Source organism: Notothenia rossii (assembly GCF_949606895.1).
Source record: "Notothenia rossii genome assembly, chromosome: 2".
NCBI lineage: Eukaryota > Metazoa > Chordata > Actinopteri > Perciformes > Nototheniidae > Notothenia > Notothenia rossii.
In genome coordinates, this window is record NC_136904.1 from 18,180,821 (window position 1) to 18,199,445 (window position 18,625).

At 36.9% G+C, this 18,625-nt stretch overlaps 2 protein-coding genes across 2 annotated transcripts; one reads left to right on the forward strand and one right to left on the reverse strand.

Moving 5' to 3' along the window:
* The first annotated feature begins 862 nt into the window (after nt 1–862).
* Nucleotides 863–5,378, forward strand: cyb5b (cytochrome b5 type B). Its single transcript, XM_079666222.1, has 5 exons — nt 863–1,349; nt 2,129–2,257; nt 3,493–3,519; nt 3,632–3,663; nt 4,016–5,378. Exons 1-5 carry the CDS (start codon nt 1,155–1,157, stop codon nt 4,104–4,106), a joined length of 474 nt encoding a protein of 157 aa, XP_079522348.1. The 5' UTR covers nt 863–1,154; the 3' UTR covers nt 4,107–5,378.
* A 4,079-nt stretch (nt 5,379–9,457) lies between these two features.
* LOC307030071 (adenosine receptor A2b) lies at nt 9,458–13,734 on the reverse strand. Its single transcript, XM_079666289.1, has 2 exons — nt 12,761–13,734; nt 9,458–11,001 (listed from the first exon to the last, which is right to left on the reverse strand). The coding sequence occupies exons 1-2, from the start codon at nt 13,569–13,571 to the stop codon at nt 10,706–10,708; spliced, it is 1,107 nt and encodes a 368-aa protein (XP_079522415.1). The 5' UTR covers nt 13,572–13,734; the 3' UTR covers nt 9,458–10,705.
* Nucleotides 13,735–18,625: the final 4,891 nt, after the last annotated feature.

The window sequence follows — 18,625 nt, forward strand, 5'->3', positions numbered from 1 at the left end:
GATTATAGTTTAATTAATGCATTTGATAAATTATTAATGTGCCTATGATGAAATCCAGACTTTACGTGTTAATTATTGGTTTGAAGCATTGGCAAATATTGTATGTGTTTATCAGTAGGATTTATATGCTTCACAGGCCCCTTATCTGCAAAGAAAGAGGCACATAGCACATCTTATTCTCCCATACATGTCACCTATGTCACTTAACCGCAGTATTTGTTCCATACATTAATCAAAATTCAAATGCATCAGTCCAATTAGAATTCTGAACTATGAGAACACATGCCCAGCCCTGTAGGTCTTCAACTAAGAACATTGTATTTTACTGGTAACCTGTTTCCCATTTTGTGTTTGCACTGTGTGACAAATTCATTTTTATTTAAAAACATGCAACATTTAGAGAGCATTTTTAAATGTAGACCTACTGGATATCCAGGGGATATTCAATTTAGTAGTGTAACCCAGAATGTGGTATATATTTACACATATTAATTTATGATAGACGATTGTTGCATTCCTTGCTGTATGTAATCTGTATTTTATCACAATTTATTTTCAAATTAGAAATTAGTTTGATTATAAAGAAAAATGAATTCAATTCTCGTATCGTATCGTGTATTGGTTCGCAGTGAATGTGTGCAATGGAAACTAGAATATTATTCCACATGTTATTATTATTTTATATCCCACATAAAAATGTTAGAAAAGCATAAAACAACGAATGAGACACGCATGTATGCGCAATGGCAGCGCAGAGTTGATCACACTACAAAATGTCCTAGTCTCATGATCATCAAATGCTCGATTCTGATTGGATACCGATCATTGGACACCGTTTCATTGGCCAGTTGTGGTGTTTGTGCTTCACGGTAAAATAACACGCATTTCATTGGTCTCTTTCACCGGTCTGCTGACCTGACGTGCCGGGTTAGGTTTTTTTTCTAGTTCCTTACATTTTGTAACGTTAGCGTATGTGTGGATTTGTTTTGTCATCTTTCCTCTACTGTGTCATCAGAAGCTTTTTTTGCACGGGTAACCCACTAGCTTACTACTTGTAGCTAGATAGAGCTACACCCATAGCGGTAAACCCAAGTTAGCGTTAGCTTGCTGCTCTGTCGGTTTAGTATAGTATTTCCATCAACGTTTACATTAAAATGGGCGAGGAAATGAACGACAACACTTTAGGCTGCGGACCTGCTGATAACACTGTCGCTGAGGGAAACGGCCAAACAGTAGAAGCTGGTGTAAAATACTACACACTAGAAGAAATAAGGCTACATAACATGAGCACTGACACATGGCTCATCATCCACGATAAAGTGTATGACCTTACAGGTTTCCTTGAAGAGGTAAGAAAGATTTTTCTTCCAACCGGTTTAAACAATTGTATCACCATTGCTGTCATATTTTAAGTTTTTGCTGTAAACCTTTGGTTGCCTAATTCTGCTAAGAATGACGTCACTTCCTGGAATTACCAAACTGTCCCTGTTATGAGTTAACGTGAAATATTTGCAGACTGTTAAATTAAAACAACGTTATCTGGCATTTAAAGTGTAGAGGGTTTTTGTTTGTGTGATTTCACAAGCTCAAGTCAATCGATATGGCTAGAGTTTCTCTTGGGCAAACTTTCATAACTTCTTGCATTGTTTGCCTATTTTACGTTAGGTCAATGGGGTGTCTAACACACAACAGTAGCTAACCTGTTGCCCATCATTTTTATAAAGGTATTATTGCTTAGTAGTAGAGATGAACCGATATATATGTTTATCATAATAATAATAATAATAATAATAATAATAATAATAATTACAATTGTTATTATTACTTGCAGCAACAGTGTTTATGTCATGGTAAAAATGTCGGATAATTAGATTCATTGTTCATTGTCACTGTTTCAGAGACACACAGGTCATCTTAACCTTACCTAATACCACTATAAGATAAGATAACGTTAAGCAACACTGTGATAAGTGACCAGGGTCATTAGCAATACCAGTTATTGAGCTAGTATTTCTGTGAATGTATTTATTGATATGGATTAATTGAAAACTTTGTTAACTGTATAATATGTTGAGTATGGTGTAAATAAGGAACTGTAATAACTCTTTAATCCATTTGATGATTTCAGCATCCGGGGGGTGAGGAGGTGTTGATAGAGCAGGCTGGATCAGATGCCACAGAGAGCTTTGAGGATGTGGGTCACTCCACAGATGCCAGGGAGATTCTTTTGCAGTACTACGTTGGGGAGCTCCACATGGTAAGATCCAGCCCCTATTCTCTCTGAAAGACCTCATTCTGTTTCTGAAGTATTATTAACTTCAGTGCATATCCCTTTGTCAAATGAAAACTGCCATCAAATCATTAACATTGCTTGAATCTATCCTGAAAAAACTGAGTAATTAATACATGTCTACAGATCTATTTGAGATAGGTAAGAACCAAACAAATTGTTACACAAAAGTAGCTTGGAGTCATAAAATGGTTCCATGCATAATTTGAGATTAACATGGTTATAAGCAAATTGAGGGAGCTAAATCCAATGTTAATTGTTCTGTAACACCAATTAGATTGATCATGTGAGCGTGAGTTTTGTATCCAAAGAAACACATCAAATTGTGGCAATAGGTGTATTGTTCCGCATTTTGAATTTGTCTATATAACTACAAAAACATTTTCCCACTAAGTATCAGCTTTTCTGTTTTGATATGTGTGTTTCATCCATCCCTTATTTTGAAATATTTGAGGCAACAAAGTCTGCTTTGGGATAAAACAAAAATGCCCCCCCCCCCCCCCAGAGCAACATGTTAAACTGGTCTTGTCTCGGGGATAGGTTAACACAAAGGGATTTTTTCAGACTGCTGAAGACTCATAGTGTCATCAGCTTAAATTCATATTACATTTCTACAACAACAAAAGGGGCTGGATTTTGTCCACAATTACTTTAATTGATAGGGCTTATAGGCAGGGATCTCCGTCTGTATTTGTACTAACCATGAATTAAAATGTTCTTCACAGAAAGTAAAACCTGCTCTACAGTAAACAGTGACAGAAACTGAGATTAGACCACAGAGAATATGGATCATTCAAACACGTTTCTTTTGTTAAAGTGTTTATTAAAGGATGTTTAAATAGAATTTACCATGTCTTATTATTTCATTAATTATTAAGAAAACATTGTATGATGGGATAATTATATTCAGAAGGTAATCATACTATGTAATTGTGATAAGGTTGCATTTATTCTTGTGATACTGGTTTTAAATTGAAAGCAGTTTTTCATTGCCCCTAGTCTTTAGTGTTAAAATATCCCAACGTTTCAATTTTTATATATCACTAGCAGCATTTGTAACCGCTGTTTCAAACTAGTCATTTATGCAATTACCCCTGTCTTTTGATGTACTACCTGAGATACTGTCTTAATCCATATTAATGAGTATAATTTGTGTCAGTCAACACATGTCAGTAATACTAATTTATTTATCTTCTTTGCAGGATGACAGATTAAAGCAGAAGCCAAATGTAAGCCCCGTGGTTCATCTGAACTGCAACAGAATTTACAAACATTATACAAATAATTTTTTGATTGTGAATAAGTCATAATATTTTTTTTTTGTCTTTTTATCTGCTAAAGGAGGAAAACGACGCTAAATCAGGAGAGTCCAGGTGAGTCATTATTGTGCCAGTCTAATTGATGTCTTCAATTGTGTTGTGTATCAATGCATTATACTATTTTGTATTATTGACAGCTCAGAAATGGCTATTTAACAAATTACGAAGAAAAGCAAGTAGAAAGTGCTCATTACTCAGCCGAATCCTTGTTAATACGCAAAAAACAAACCCACAACTAAATACTGCTTCATCTGATAAATGGCTAAATGTTTGATTTTCACATATTTCTGATATATTTATTTGTAATTGTCTTTAAAATGTTCAATATAAACACCGATGAAATTACAAATAAGCCATAAACATGTGATTTTATTTATATTTATATATATTTCATTTATCCCATCAGCTCCTGGACCACATGGTTGATACCTGCTATCGTCGCGACTGTCGTTGGCCTTGTGTATCGCTTCTACGTGTTTGAACCCAAGTCTTCTTGAGTGTTGGCATCGTTTTTTCATATTATTATTTTCATCTGGAGGCCTTGAAATTTTTTGACCAAAACCTCCTCGTACTGAACGCACACAATTGTGAGTCTCTGCAACAACAAAATGAGGCCAGCAGTTTGTCCTTGTCCATCTACATAGAGTGCAGACTTAATTGAATTGTCTGCCTTTTATTATATTTGTATTTCATTATCACTATGCCTGTTGTCATTAATGTTTAACATTGTCATTAACTTAAGCTATTATATGCATCAAAACAATTTGTGGCTTTGTATGTTCATACCCATTTGCCTGAAAATAGAACGGTTATGTTAACAGTCTTGTATACATACCCCATGATTTTGCTGATAGAGAAAATGGAAACAGTAAAAGAGACGTCAGTATGCAAAATGGTAATGAGATCAGGATAATAGTTTACCATGACCATATTTTTTACACTGAAATATCACTTGCGATGCATTTTATTAGTTTTGAATAAAGTGAACATTGTTACAGCTACCTTTTTGTTTTAATTGGAATCTGGAGTTTATTTCATTTCGGCACTGTTCTGATTGCATTTATTGCTAAGTTGCAAATGCATATTTCTGATCATGCAATTGTAGTTTCAAATCTTTGTCTGTTCTTTTTTTTGATATAGTGGTGAGTTATATTGTATCAATAATTATTTAAGGTAGATTGTATTCTGACATGTCCTATTTTTTACACTTCTACTGCTGACAGTGAATGATGAGTGAATAGCCTTGAAAGAAGAAATCTGTTTTTTCATTGTTCCGTTTTGAAATGTTATTGTTTCTCACTCTGCCATTTGTTATTTAACTGCTGCTTTTTCACAAATGTATTTCAATGTAATGCATCTTAAATCTATGTTCTAGGAAAGTGGTACTAATCGCAAGAGATTTTAAATTAAATCTGATGTGTGTTGCAAGCCAGAGTGCATACATATTTAATATATCTATTTTAGTTAATTAACCTTTACAAATATGAGTTTGCTGTTCATGTTTTAGCACTACAGAATATATAATGGTAAATATGATCTTTGCATAGCATTTGTACAATCACTCCTTTCACTGAACATACTGAAACAGGCAGCTGATTACCACCTGTCATTTCACAAAAGTTAAACATTTCTGGACATAACTTGCTGCCATTTTAACATGAGCTAACAAATAAGTGCAGCAGAATCTAGTTGGTTGACAAATATTTTCCGTCTTTCAAATGATATTTCCTGTCTTTAATGGCCTCTTTTAATAAAATCTTTCAAAACAAGTGGCTGCTCTCACTTAAATACTGTGTACATATTTGAAGATATTGACTCGAAATATGAATATGTGGTGCAGTTTGTGCACAGTACATTCATGTTAATATATTTGTTAAGGACGCTCACATCTGCGGAAAGAAGTCCGGTCGATTTATCTGTATGCTTCGGGCTCCTTAACAGCCTGTCGGGTGTTCTTTTACCCATAATGACCGCCTCGCTGCACATTATCCCTTACTTACACCATTCAAGGAAAAATTGATCTAAAAATCCCTCCCCTGACATTATACAGGTTTGTGTCGTAGGTACATTTTCTTTTTTCTTTTGCAGATCTAACAAAAATGTCCACGCTATACTGTCTGTATGTAACTATATACCTTTAGTAAAGGTTTTAAAACTGGTTTATTTGCTGACAAATACATTACACATGTTAAATAATGACAAATGAGCATTGACAGGATGAGCATGGGAACAAGTCAAAGTCAACTTTATTGTCAATCTCAAAATATGTTTGTCCATACAGAAAGATCGAAATACTATTTCCCACAGTCCCGAGGTATACACAACTCACAAATTAAAATGCAAGAGCACTCAATGATTTATAAAAAAACACAAAAAAACGTTTACTTGGGTAAGCAGGATATATATATAAAAAAGATGGAAAAAAAAGATGATGTAGCCTATAGTGCAAAAGAGAGTGCAACATTTTCCATAGCAGCAGGATATATTATTTAAAAAAAGATGATGTACATAGTGCGTAATGGGAGTGCAAAATGTGAACAAGGAACACGCCCATAGATAAAACAAGTCCACTCACACAGTCAGCACTTTGTTAGTAAATGTGGCAGCTAATCTGAAAAGAGTTGTGAAACACATGAAAAATGCTAAAGCTGGCTATACTTTTCAAACCAGTTCTTGGCCACAGTCATAGCCGTGGGAACATGTTTCAAATGGGGGGTGCTGTGGGGATGACACCAGGGCTGGTTCTGACAAATATGCTGGCAATGAAAAACCTCTACAAAAGACAAATACACTACAAAAAGAGAAACATATTGACATGGTGGACAGCTTATATAACAAGGCTTCAAATGTATTTAGTATTATAACATGTTTTAATTGGAGGGGTGGACTTCACATCCTCTAGGGGGGTCCGGGGGTGCCCCCGCGGGAAGATTGTTTTAACATTTTAAAGTCAAATGCTTCAATCTGGTGCACTTTGAGCACCCAATTACTAGACTGATCTAGAGGGTACAACAGATCAGTTTGCTTACTTAACATGGGAACATTTCCAATAACCTACCATAGCCAACAACAAATAAATGTAACTTATTTTATTTGTGTTTATATTTTTAAATCTCTCCAGTTTTAAACTATATTTTTGGTTTACTGTCCTATAGTATAAATTGGAATGATTTCAAACCTGTTTTTATTTATCCTAATAATTATAAAAGGTGTGCCTTGGAAATATTTGTTTACATAAATTGTGATCAAAACGTTTGATACTCACTGAGATAACTTAGACTAAAGTGAACTATCCAAACCCTCAGAGTCCTTTACCTCACTGAGCCTCTCAGTCTGACAGGACAGAGCTCTCCCTCCACATTATTGTAGAAACAGCTTCTTATATCCGTTAGCGCAGCAGAAGCTAACAACAATCCCCGCCGGTACCACGGTATCCCCGCGGTATCCCCTCTCTCTATCTCTCTCACTTTGGCTGTGAGCTGCGGGCGCCTGCTAAGCCAACATCCCCCACTTTCATCACTACAGCGCCCATCATACAGGGCAAATGGAAAATGTAACCGGGTTAAAAAAAGGGTGTTATCTTTACTTAATTATGAATGTTGTTACATCAAGGCTGAAAATTCGTTTTTTTATTTTTTATTATATCTTGTTGAAGTGCAGACCCCTTGTCCTCCACCAGGGGGTGCTGCAGCACCCTCAGCACCCCTACTTCCCACGGCCCTGGCCACAGTAGATTAGTGATTATTTATACTTTGACCAAAAAGCTCATTTGAAAACTATTGTAACATAGTAATGGGGGTATAGGCAACATAATAATAATAATAATAATAATAATAATAATAATAATAATAATAATAATAATAATAATAATAATAGTAACATTGCTTATTATGCTTAACAGGAAATATTTGTGATCAAATGTAGGACAGCTTACTTTACGACATTATGGTTCTCCATCATTTGGTAATTATAATAATACAATACATACGTTTACCCTGATCTATTTTTCCATTTCTGTGATATCAGCACACTTGAATAACACTCGAGTCCTGAAAAACCTGCTCCCCTCAGCTGCTTTCCCTGTGGAGAGGATCAGGACGCAGTGATTGAAATAAAAGCCTTCCCATCTGCAGCTCTCACAAGAGCCCTCACAGTCAGCAAACTGCAGCAGCACAAATCAACCCCCATTGATTCATCCTAATTTAAATCAGGCCAGGACATTTCAAGAACTTGATGCCCCCTTGTTGCATAATTTGATGAATTGTTAAGAATTAGAATGAAGTGTTTCAGTTTAATTGAAATAAGACTCTAATATTAAATGTAAAAAAAACATACTTTCGTTAGTTTAATGTGCATCATCACAAGCAAGTCAAAAACAAACAGGAGAATCTTTGAGTAATAGCTAAAAAAAGTCAAATGAATGCCTTTCATTCAATTTAGCACAACAATATTCAATCACATTATGTATGATGATTACATGGAAATGTTTTGCCATGCAATACTTAGTAAAAACACAAGGTGGCAGTACAACTTCTTTAAACGGGCATCTATGATTTGTTCACATTATTACTGTGAAAATGTGACACTGATCAAGACTGCGTGCAATGAGATGGTTTAAAATCATGTCTGGAGACAAATATATGGACACTCCTGCCTTTATTTATTTAAGTATACTTAATTTAGTATACAAGCCTACAAGCCTAATACAATGTTCTAGACATTTTCTGATCTCTGTTGCAGGTTTCTTTCTTAGTTTTTCACTCATAAAGCCATTTTACATCCACGTCAGCCTTGATGTTGTTGCAGCAGTTATGACCAGACAGAATGATGCACTTTTGTGAGACAGCTTATTGTATCTGTGGGAATACATGAAGCCTTCAGATAGACATCATTCCCCATGACTGTATTGCTTGTCATTTTTTTAAGGACTCATCCTCAAGGAGAGCTCAGGCTTCTAATGCACTACACTCCAGGGTCCTGGGAGACCTGCTCGGCTGCCGGACTAACACTTCTAGATGTTGCATGAAAAACTCCGATGCCTGAAAAGAGGTTTGAATCATTCCAAAAGCTTACCTTTTTGTTAAACACATATTTGTTTTTACTTACGATGATATTACAATCCAAATCCTTATTTGTTTTCAGGCACACAGTGATACCAAAGTCGAGATACACTTGCTTACAGAAACACAATGACGGTGTCAAATGTTGTGACGGGAAAGGAAATCTGGAGAGGGGTTTGAGGAATTGACAACTGCCTAAAAGGTTCACTGAAAACACCAAACCCTCACAAAAAGAAAACACCTTTATTTCCCGAGGAGCCATTTAAATTAATATGTTTACTCAAGTATCCTGGAGCCCTACAACACACCAAATCAATATTAAAAAAGCCTTTGAATGTAAAAACAATTAAACTAATGTACATAGACCATGTGGTTACAACTGCTTTATATAAATATGCAAGTACTAAATACAAATTCAGAAGCCAAAGCATTATATTCTCATTTTCTGATTAATTTCAATAATGCTGTTTAACTCATTACCACTGGCTCAATCTATTATCCAACATGGCATTGCGCTAATCACACAATCAAATTCAAATGCTGCATCAGAATACACTTTACAAGATGTAAAACTGATTGAGGTGAACACTTTGTTTGTGCTGACCCAGATGTCTATTCTTTAATTACACAAGTAATTTTAAGTAATACTAAATTAGTATTACTTTGAATAAATAATAAACTATTAGTCTAATAGTTTATTATATTATGCATTACATGCCATTTCCAATGTATTATTTTTCAGTCAATGCTTACAATGCAATTAAAAAGTGATGACACAATTCAAAGGCATGATGCTTTATTTCACAGATTATCCATAAACCAATACATTATCAAATGTTATTTTTTTCAATCATTATAAAATGTGGACTTTAGAAACATAACATGTATAAATACACAGGTAATATTTTAGTCAGTTATTGTTTTTACATAATTTAGTATACACATAATTTACACAAGTTAGAGGACACTCATTTGCAGCTGCACTAACATGAACGATGGTGACACCAAGCAGAAACACAAAGGGCTAAAAAGGTTGTATAAAATGTTTCTGAATTTCAATTTCTTTAGATTTTTGGGGAAAACATTACTCTTGATCAACTTTAAATGTAAATAAACCTTCACTCTGGCAGTTAAACCTATTAAGATAAACATGACATGGGCATCACCAATTTCATATTGGATTAGAAGATACTGAGAGGATCATGGGCTTAATATCTCAAAATAAACAACCGCAGCTTCAGAAGTTACCCAAATTATCTCTTGACGGCACAAATGTGTTGACCTTTCTACAGTGTGGCTGCAAATTACTTTTCTCCTTGCATACATTGAAATCCCTTGACTTAAAGGTTAACTTCTCCCATCTGTTATATGCAAAGGTCTTAGACGCACTGTTTGAAGGGAAAGGAGGTAGACGGCCTCCCTCCTCAAAGTGCTCGCAATCAGATAGTGATGTTAGTTGAAAAATATTTGTATATGAATAGGACTCTAAATATCAGTTTCTTGTGATGAAATAATTGAATATCCTCAAATGTTTGAAGTGAAATATGTTGACAGAGGCAACAAGTCTAAATATGCAACCACTGACACTTTAAAATAAGGCTCATTATATAGCTGTATGCCGAATAATGGTGGGCATTTCTGACGCACAGACAAGGTATATGGCGAACTATAAAACAACTAAAAAAGTGGTTTAAGACAAAAAAAATCTAATCTTGGCAATACTGTTTGCATGAGTAAAACAAAAAAAAATCCAAATAAGTTCTATACTGAGCCTGTGTCCCACTCAACTGAACACTATCTTAAGACTGCAAATGTATAAAAAAAATATATAAAAAGTAGAATGTAATTAATATAACTCAAATTACAATGATGTAGACTGTACAGTTCAATTACTTGCCATTATAGCCTGTCTTAGCGCCATCCCATTTGCACTGCAACTTATCAGACCTATATCTCAGTATCCAAAAGACAGACAATACAAAGGTCACTGACCCCGTCCCTTACCATGCCAGTGTTGCTCTTCAGGTGCCCACATCCTAAGCCAAAGACAACAGTGTGCAGGTGGAGGATACGCTGGAGGAACGCTCATGGACACTGTTGTTATTATCTGTAATTCCCAACACAAAATCGGTATTTGAAGGGTTGCAGCACCCAAGGGTGTCAGCCAGTTTGGGGCAGAGGGTCAGAAGCATCCTCTGGAGCACAAGGTGGAATTTCCTGCGGAAGCTTCGGTTTATCCAAAAGTAGAAGATGCAATTGAGGAAACCATTGGAGGTAGGCAGCCACACCACCACAAACTCAAGCCACTCTGGTACACTGCTTCCTGAGACCGCTGTGGGGCAAAACACATGGGGATTTAAGACTTCTACTATCACTACTAATAATTATAATAATAATAATAATCTTTACTAACTTTCAAATTCCACCATACAAAGTTATACACAAAGAGAGCAAAATAAAACCTGTCATAAATCCATAGTGTAGAAAAAAGGTAGGAAAGATAAAAATATCTACATTAAATATTAATATAGTTCAAAAGGTAATCAAAACTCAAGTTGAATCAGGAAAGTATTTCCTATAGACGTATGTTTAAAAAGGGGAATCACTGACTCAGCCTCACAGACTGATGTCCTCAGGCAGATTGTTCAAAGGCCTCTGGTCCCTGGCTGCAAACATTCTGTCTCCTTCAGTTTTAAACCCAATCTTTGACAGAATACCTCTATACCTGGGGATTACACCTTACTACTGCGTACGTGACTAAAAAGGTCAGAGATAAAGCAAGGAGAGGCCATGAAGAGCCTTAAGAGTAATCAGCTAAATCTATTCCAAAGCATACTGGGAGACTAAAACAGTTTGGAGATCATCAATAGATGTTAGGTTCATTCAAGCATCAATGCTATTACAGAAGCCCAATCCAAGTGTGATGAGATAATGGTCAAAAGTCTGTCTTAAACAGATAAGAGATTATATTTGTATAGGTACATTTACAAGGAGATATAAACATGATTTCACATTGTCTTGTATGTGCTTAAAAGCGAATTAAACTACTTTACAGTGAGGCTCCGTAGCATTTGGACAGCAGCACACTTTGAAGTTGAAGTTAATACTGTCAGCTTCATTTTGCAGGGATTTTCATTCATATCAGATGAATTACAGCCCTCTTTGGAAAAGGTCTTCACTTCTATAAATATTCAGCTGTGACACGACATTCAGTCCTAATTACTCCAAGACAGCACGAGGTCGAGGAAATTAGAAAAATCCTTTTAAAAAAAAAGGCCGTAGTCATGAAACTGTCTTTGCATCGTTATAGTGATGCCCAGAAATACCTAAATACCTTTGACAGACATTTTTCTTTGCACAGTCATAGCTGAAATAAGTAAATAAATAATAAAAAAGGGTAAAGTATCACTGTTTGAACTTTGACTTAGGGCTTTCTCCCTTATTCAAAAAGAGAATACAAAAAATAGATATATATTATTACAATTATGATAACATTTCAGCTGCCTAGGTAGCCACTGCTCAGTAGCTAATTGTAAGATGAATTGCAGGAAGACATCAGGAGCTTCAGATATAAACTCCTAAACTACATAATTGAAGAACGTGGTTATACAAATCAGCAACGGTCATATTGTTACAACAGTTAGTCCACATATGGCACAAACTAACAGGATGCATAAGCTACATTCTCTGTTTTTCTTTAAGATATTACATTCACCCATGATCCGAAACCATTTGTCTTTGTTTTCTTAGAGAAAACATTCTATTTGAGTGTGAAAGGTAGTCAAATTGTGGTTAATTTGCAGACTGGAGCCAAACAAGGTGTTCTCACTATGGAATTTGCAGGAACATTTTAATTTAAAAAAAAATGATGCCAGGGAATTGTTGCACCAGGACAGCCATGATTGATATATTCCACCAAGTTATACTCTTTAATTAATTGAATGCTATACATTGGAAGCACATTTCCAATCGTGGTGTCTTCTACACAATTAGGGAAGATTAAGGGAGTCATCTATAGGCTATATGGAAGGCCTTTTCATAACTTTAAAACTTCTTTTTTTAATGTTTATGTCCACTCATTCAATGCTTACCGTTGTAGATCATAGCTGCCATGCAAGGTGTCCAACAGGCGTAGTATGCTGCCATCACAGGCACGAGCACTCGGGATGCCACATTGTGTCTGCTGCGACGCGCACATGTGTATTTGCTTAGCTTCAGTCTCTGTCTCTTTGCAGCACACCACACTCTCAGGTTTGCGTGTGTCATGATGATGGAGCAGGGGAAAAATATCAGACATGTCAAGCTGAGGGTGTATCCAACATTTGTCGAGTAGGACGGATTGCAGACCAGGGATGCGGTAGAAAAATGAACCTCGATAATCCCAACTGGAAATGATATTGGCAACAGTAGGAAGGGAGGGAAGCACCAGGCAAAGGCAATCAGGAGCAGGGTCCTTTTTCTAGTCATCAGAGAGGAATATTGCAGAGGGTAAAACACTGCAATATATCTCTCCAGGCTTATCGTGGCCAGCGTGTACATGCAGGTGGAGTAGACGGTGGCATTGCAAAAGGCCACGACGTGACAAAGAGCGTCTGGCCCTTCGGTGTAGTCCTTTAGCAGACTCACCCACAGATTCAAGGGCATGACCAGCAGCCCAAACGCAGAGTCTGCAGCGGTGAGAGAGAGCAGGAAGTACCTAGAGTTCTTTGACCAACCAGCCACGGATGAAGTAATAACCAGGAGAACTGCAATGTTTCCCAAAGTGATCATCACACCCAAAACGATAATTATGCTTATTTTAATGGAGCGGTGTGTCTGCTCCTGAAGTCTATGAGGGTCAACACTTGTGAGGGCCGACAGGTTGGAATCGTCAAAAGTGGAGAAGTTGAGCGTTGAATACATTTTTCCTTACATTGGCATTGAAGCGACCAAAACATAGGGCTGATGCAAAAAATAGGGTTTGGAAGTACGCAAGAGTATAAGCAAAGCTGTGGAGTTACATCAGGAAGCAGCGCTGCAGCTGCTTTTAGGCTCAACAATCAGAGATACACCTGGTGCAATCAGGGTGGAAACAGCCCACAGCATCCAACTAAGCAGTTTCGCAAAGTCTCAACTATTATCAACATGAAAGGCTACTTTATAAACTATAACTAGTTGAATGATTGTCATTTTGTAAAGTTTCTTAATATTTACAATTCATTTTACATTTTGTAAATTATATACTTTATATAGGCTAGGTCTCTCAGTTGTATGTGTTATCTCTACAGAATGATACATAAAGGTAGCCTATACTCTTTCTATTTGCTTCATACCGTATGTTATATTAACACAGTACTGACAGTATGGCTACAACTAAAATAATCCTTCCAAATATACAAATGGCTATTTACAAGACAGCTGAAGGGTATTATATTTCAAAAAAAGTAAATAAAGAATCATCTAAAAGAAGTAATGAATTGCAATATTTAATCAGTCACACATTATGAAAACTATGCTTAAGTAATTCATGTAGGTATAGAATCCAAATACATTTATATTTAACGCATGCATATGTGTGTTCAGGAGTTTGGATATGCAACCAATTTGATAGTTTAATTATCAATTAAGAGGGGCTCCTAAAGGCCTTGTCTCAGGGATTGGCAGAAAGGAAGAGTGTAATGGTTTTTTACAAAGGATAGGGTGTTCATTTATCAGGTACATCTTTATACAACCTCATATTCCACAAGTACATTAAGGGAGTTATTAGTTTCTGTAATCACACCTCCTGTGTCATAGCTGTGAAGTGATGAGATGAGAACAATGGTTGCAGCTCTTGTTTAATGCAAAACCACATTTTTAACTGCACACTTAGATTACAGCGATCTATTTATTAAAAGCATGTGACTAGTATATCAAGATAGTCAAAAAATAACATAGATAGAGCATAGTATTTAGGCACACAGTCAAACTGTTAGATTTTCTTTCTGTGACCCGCTACTGATGCAGTTATCTGTAGATATCAGGACTTTTAGATGCAATAGTAATCCACCATATCGATACAGCTATCTGTTAGCAAATTATACACGGGTGCAAGGCTAATCCACACTTCAGTAAAGATTTGTAGAAGCTTACCTGTTAGCTCTCTCTGTGGATTTATTAATTACAATTAACAAGACACTTTCAGCAGCTCAAGGCTTTTAATGCATTCAGAAGGGTTGTCTCTGTAATTGGAATTATTGTGATGTGAGTGTTAAGTGCTGCCTCAACGGTGAGTTCTATACATGTATCAAAAATATCTCAGGAGTTATTAGTATGAAAAAAACATTTTCACACAAAAAACCTTGTATAACGGATCTAAGTATCGCTTAAGAAAATATTGTGTTCTTTGCAAGATGCCTGGGGGAAGCGAATAAAAATGCCACTTTAGACTGCCCCCATTCCATCAAGCTCTAAATTTGCAGTGCAGCCCACCTTGGCAGCTTTCATCAACAACAATAACAATGAGTCAGTCAACAATAGATCACTATTATGGTCCCACATAAGTTGTGCACGCTGTCACAGCCTAGGGAGACTGACGTCTTACAACCAATCATGGTCCAATTTCCACGATCGCAGACCATCAGTGTCATGCTTTTTCTCTACCTCCTGCTCCAATGACAAGCTTAAGTGTTTTGTTTGCAATCCTGAGTGGTAGCTGTCAAATTCTCTCCTTTAAAAAAAACCTGCATGACGCAAGGGCAAAGAAAAGGGCAAGAAAAGATTGTCACTGACCTTTCCCACTCAGGTAACCATCTGTTTCAAAGGTACTCTTCTGTGTGACAGGCAGTCCATTAAACAACACACTCTTCCAGGGTGCAGTCCCACACTTTCCTGCGTCCCCATGGCCTGTAATGCCACATATTATTTCATTATTCCCCCATAACACAATCAAAAGCCATCTTACAGGCCTTAGTGTCACCCATTTCTATGAAGGGTTGAAAAGGATTTTAAACCTTGATAAAAGTAAATTCTTCCTATGACCTTGAGAAGTAGACTTTGTGGAAATAAATGTTAAATGATCTTCTTAAATAATTGTTTTTCTTCGTCTTAATATGCAGAAAAGAATGTTAGATTAAAAGAAAATTCTGGTAGTGTAATTCATATTTTATGTTGACATCTCCTTACAAAGCTCTTATGTTACTGTATGTAAGCTGCTAGTGTGCCATGGGAGGAAACTATACTTTACTAAAAAAAGTACAACACACACACACACACACACACACGCACGCACGCACGCACGCACACGCACGCACGCACGCACGCACGCACGCACGCACGCACACACACACACACACACACACACACACACACACACACACACACACACACACACACACACACACAGACACACACACACACAGACAGACAGACTGTAAATATATATATATTTCTACAGTATATGGCCCCAAGACACACAGCTTTTCTGCTGCCACGGCTGGATCCCCCCTGAGGACAACTGACAGCTCTCTGTGTTTGATATATGTGTTTCTCGCTGTCGTATTGAGTGGATTTCTCTTGGTGATGTCTAACACTGAGGAAGAAGGGATGGACTGAGACTCTTGGGTTAATATTCTCACTTCCCCTCCCCCAGCTGCACAGTCAATTGCATGCCTCTTATCTGATTCTGTCTCATTTTAAAGGGATTTGGAAGCACCAGACAGTCCCAGTCACAGCAAATTCAACATATATTACTAAATTGCCAGGAATGGCATGTTTAAGTAGGCGTACAGTATACCAGATCCATTTATTTATTCCCTAAAATGTTCCAGACTTGCTCCATTAGCTGTGAAATATTCCCTGTTTATCTCCATGATGCTACAGATGCTCACAACCATTCAAGGGTTTTATCAGCATGTAAATCTAATGTTTGTTTTTAAAGAGTTATCTAATCCATATTTATTTTTGAAAGAAGGACGTGCACTCTGAGCCATTTTCTCCTCTCAGTTCATTCACAAAACCAGCTGCTTTTAGAGTTTTTTTGTGTGGCTAAAATCATGTTTTTATGTGACACAGAGTGTGATTCTATGTTGGTCTGTGTGTGGGTGTGCACACACCAGCAGTACTTGCCCAAAGGTGCATGTGTAAATGCAGTTGATCCCAGGCGGACATGAGTGAGATAGAGAGAGGTTGAATTTGTACATGCTTGCAATTGAATATCCTGTGAGTGGGTTGACTCCTCCATTGGCCCTGATACTGTGCAGCTCTTCCTGATGTGGAGGAAGGCAACCATTGATTTTATCTGTCTGAACATGTGTGCTTGTATATGAATGTTTGTGTGGGCGGCAACACTCTAATTCTACCAGTGAGGGTTGATGCATGATGTTTATGGGAGATAGCGTTGTGTTTTGATCGGCAATTGCGTGAAACTTGATTTCTGGCCTGACAGTCTGTCAAACTGATAACGAGGCGATGTCAGCACAGACAAAACCAACCCGGCAGGATGAAAGTTATTAAAGTGGTGTCTGAGATGTATCTTCTTTGTGCCAACAAATCATGGTGTACTCCCTGTTGACTCGAATGAGGAAGAGCTTCTCCTGTGTGCAGAGAGAAGTGCAGAAACTGAAGGGGAAAGTACTATAAGTGGCCTGCTTGTACATAATCATGCATTGCACATATCAAAGGAGAGTTCAAATGTGGTAGGTGGACTGTATTCACATAGCCCTTTATCCAGTCGTTTCCACCTCTCAAAGCGCTTTACATTCTACAAGTCATCACTCATTCATTCATACCCCAGAGCAATGTGCCATTTTGCTCAAGTAAGTTAACATTCACAAAAACTCACACAGTAATGTATTTATATGTATCTTGTTAAGTATGTTGACTGCAAGAGCTGGAATCGAACCCACAACCTTCGGATTAGAAGGCTACCACACTACCTCACAGCCACAGACCCCCAATAGTTCAAATAGCTTGCTGTATAATCGTCACACTGTTGGAACATATGGTTCAAATTAAAGTGACGACACCAAGACAATATTTGTTGTTTTTGATTAAAAAAAAGGAGACAGCATGTGTGTGGTCCCTTTGTGCTAGAAAGAGTAAAACAGAAGGTGAGAAAAGCAACTGTGGGAGTTTATTCATAAGTTCAGTCAAATAAAACATCTTATCTTAGATATTGGCAGAGAAACGTGCTGCATTCTTAAACGCAGTGTGTGAACGGAAATATAGCAATGTGGTGCTCCAAATTAAAAACAATAAAAACCTTGGTAATTTGAGAGGCACATATTGGCCCTGTTACACAATGTCTGTATGACATAGTGCCTCTGCTTCTCTCCGTTGCACAGAAATATCTCCGGGGCTAGAATTTCATCCTTGCATAACATCTATCCACCTCTCCTTTGAAAGTCCTGGGTATTGAATGTCATTTAAGATTTTTTTTACTTATCACTCCAGAAGAATCAGTCGTAAAAAAAGATTTGTTTGGTAACTGCAATTTTAAGTACATGAGCGTGAAATATTGGGAAAGCTGAAAAAGTTACAGAAAAGTAAAGTCTGCAAATATTGAGCTTTTATTTTCATACAGTCCATTTTAAATGTGTACACAAATGTGACTCATTGATAAAGCTTTGATAACGTTTCAGGGAGGAGAGATATTTCATTTGTAAGGGTGAATTAGCCAAAAAATGCTCAATCATAAATGGAGTGTAGCTCTCTGGTGAAAACATTATTATTTTATTTTTGCATTAGACATTATCCAAACCACGACCATCATGTAAGGATGTAGAGGAAAGAGAGAAACATATTGTTTGCTGCACAACTCCAAACCCCCCCAAAAAGGAGGCATTCTCCAAATAATAAAACAGATGCAAGGAATATGCCTCTCATTTGTTTAAATCCCCATTGTATAACCAGTTTAAACTAAAATTCACAAAACAGATGATGATACTTTAGAGCTTAAGTGAAAATCTCCTCTGAGTTTGCCCTCTCTGCATAGCGGA

Coding starts and splice junctions, on each gene's coding strand:
- cyb5b (XM_079666222.1), top strand. CDS start 1,155: ATGGGCGAGGAAATGAACGACAACACTTTAGGCTGCGGACCTGCTGAT. Junction 1,350..2,128: donor TTACAGGTTTCCTTGAAGAG/GTAAGAAAGATT, acceptor TGATGATTTCAG/CATCCGGGGGGTGAGGAGGT. Junction 3,520..3,631: donor GATTAAAGCAGAAGCCAAAT/GTAAGCCCCGTG, acceptor TATCTGCTAAAG/GAGGAAAACGACGCTAAATC.
- LOC307030071 (XM_079666289.1), bottom strand. CDS start 13,571: ATGTATTCAACGCTCAACTTCTCCACTTTTGACGATTCCAACCTGTCG. Junction 11,002..12,760: donor GGCAGCTATGATCTACAACG/GTAAGCATTGAA, acceptor TTTGCCCCACAG/CGGTCTCAGGAAGCAGTGTA.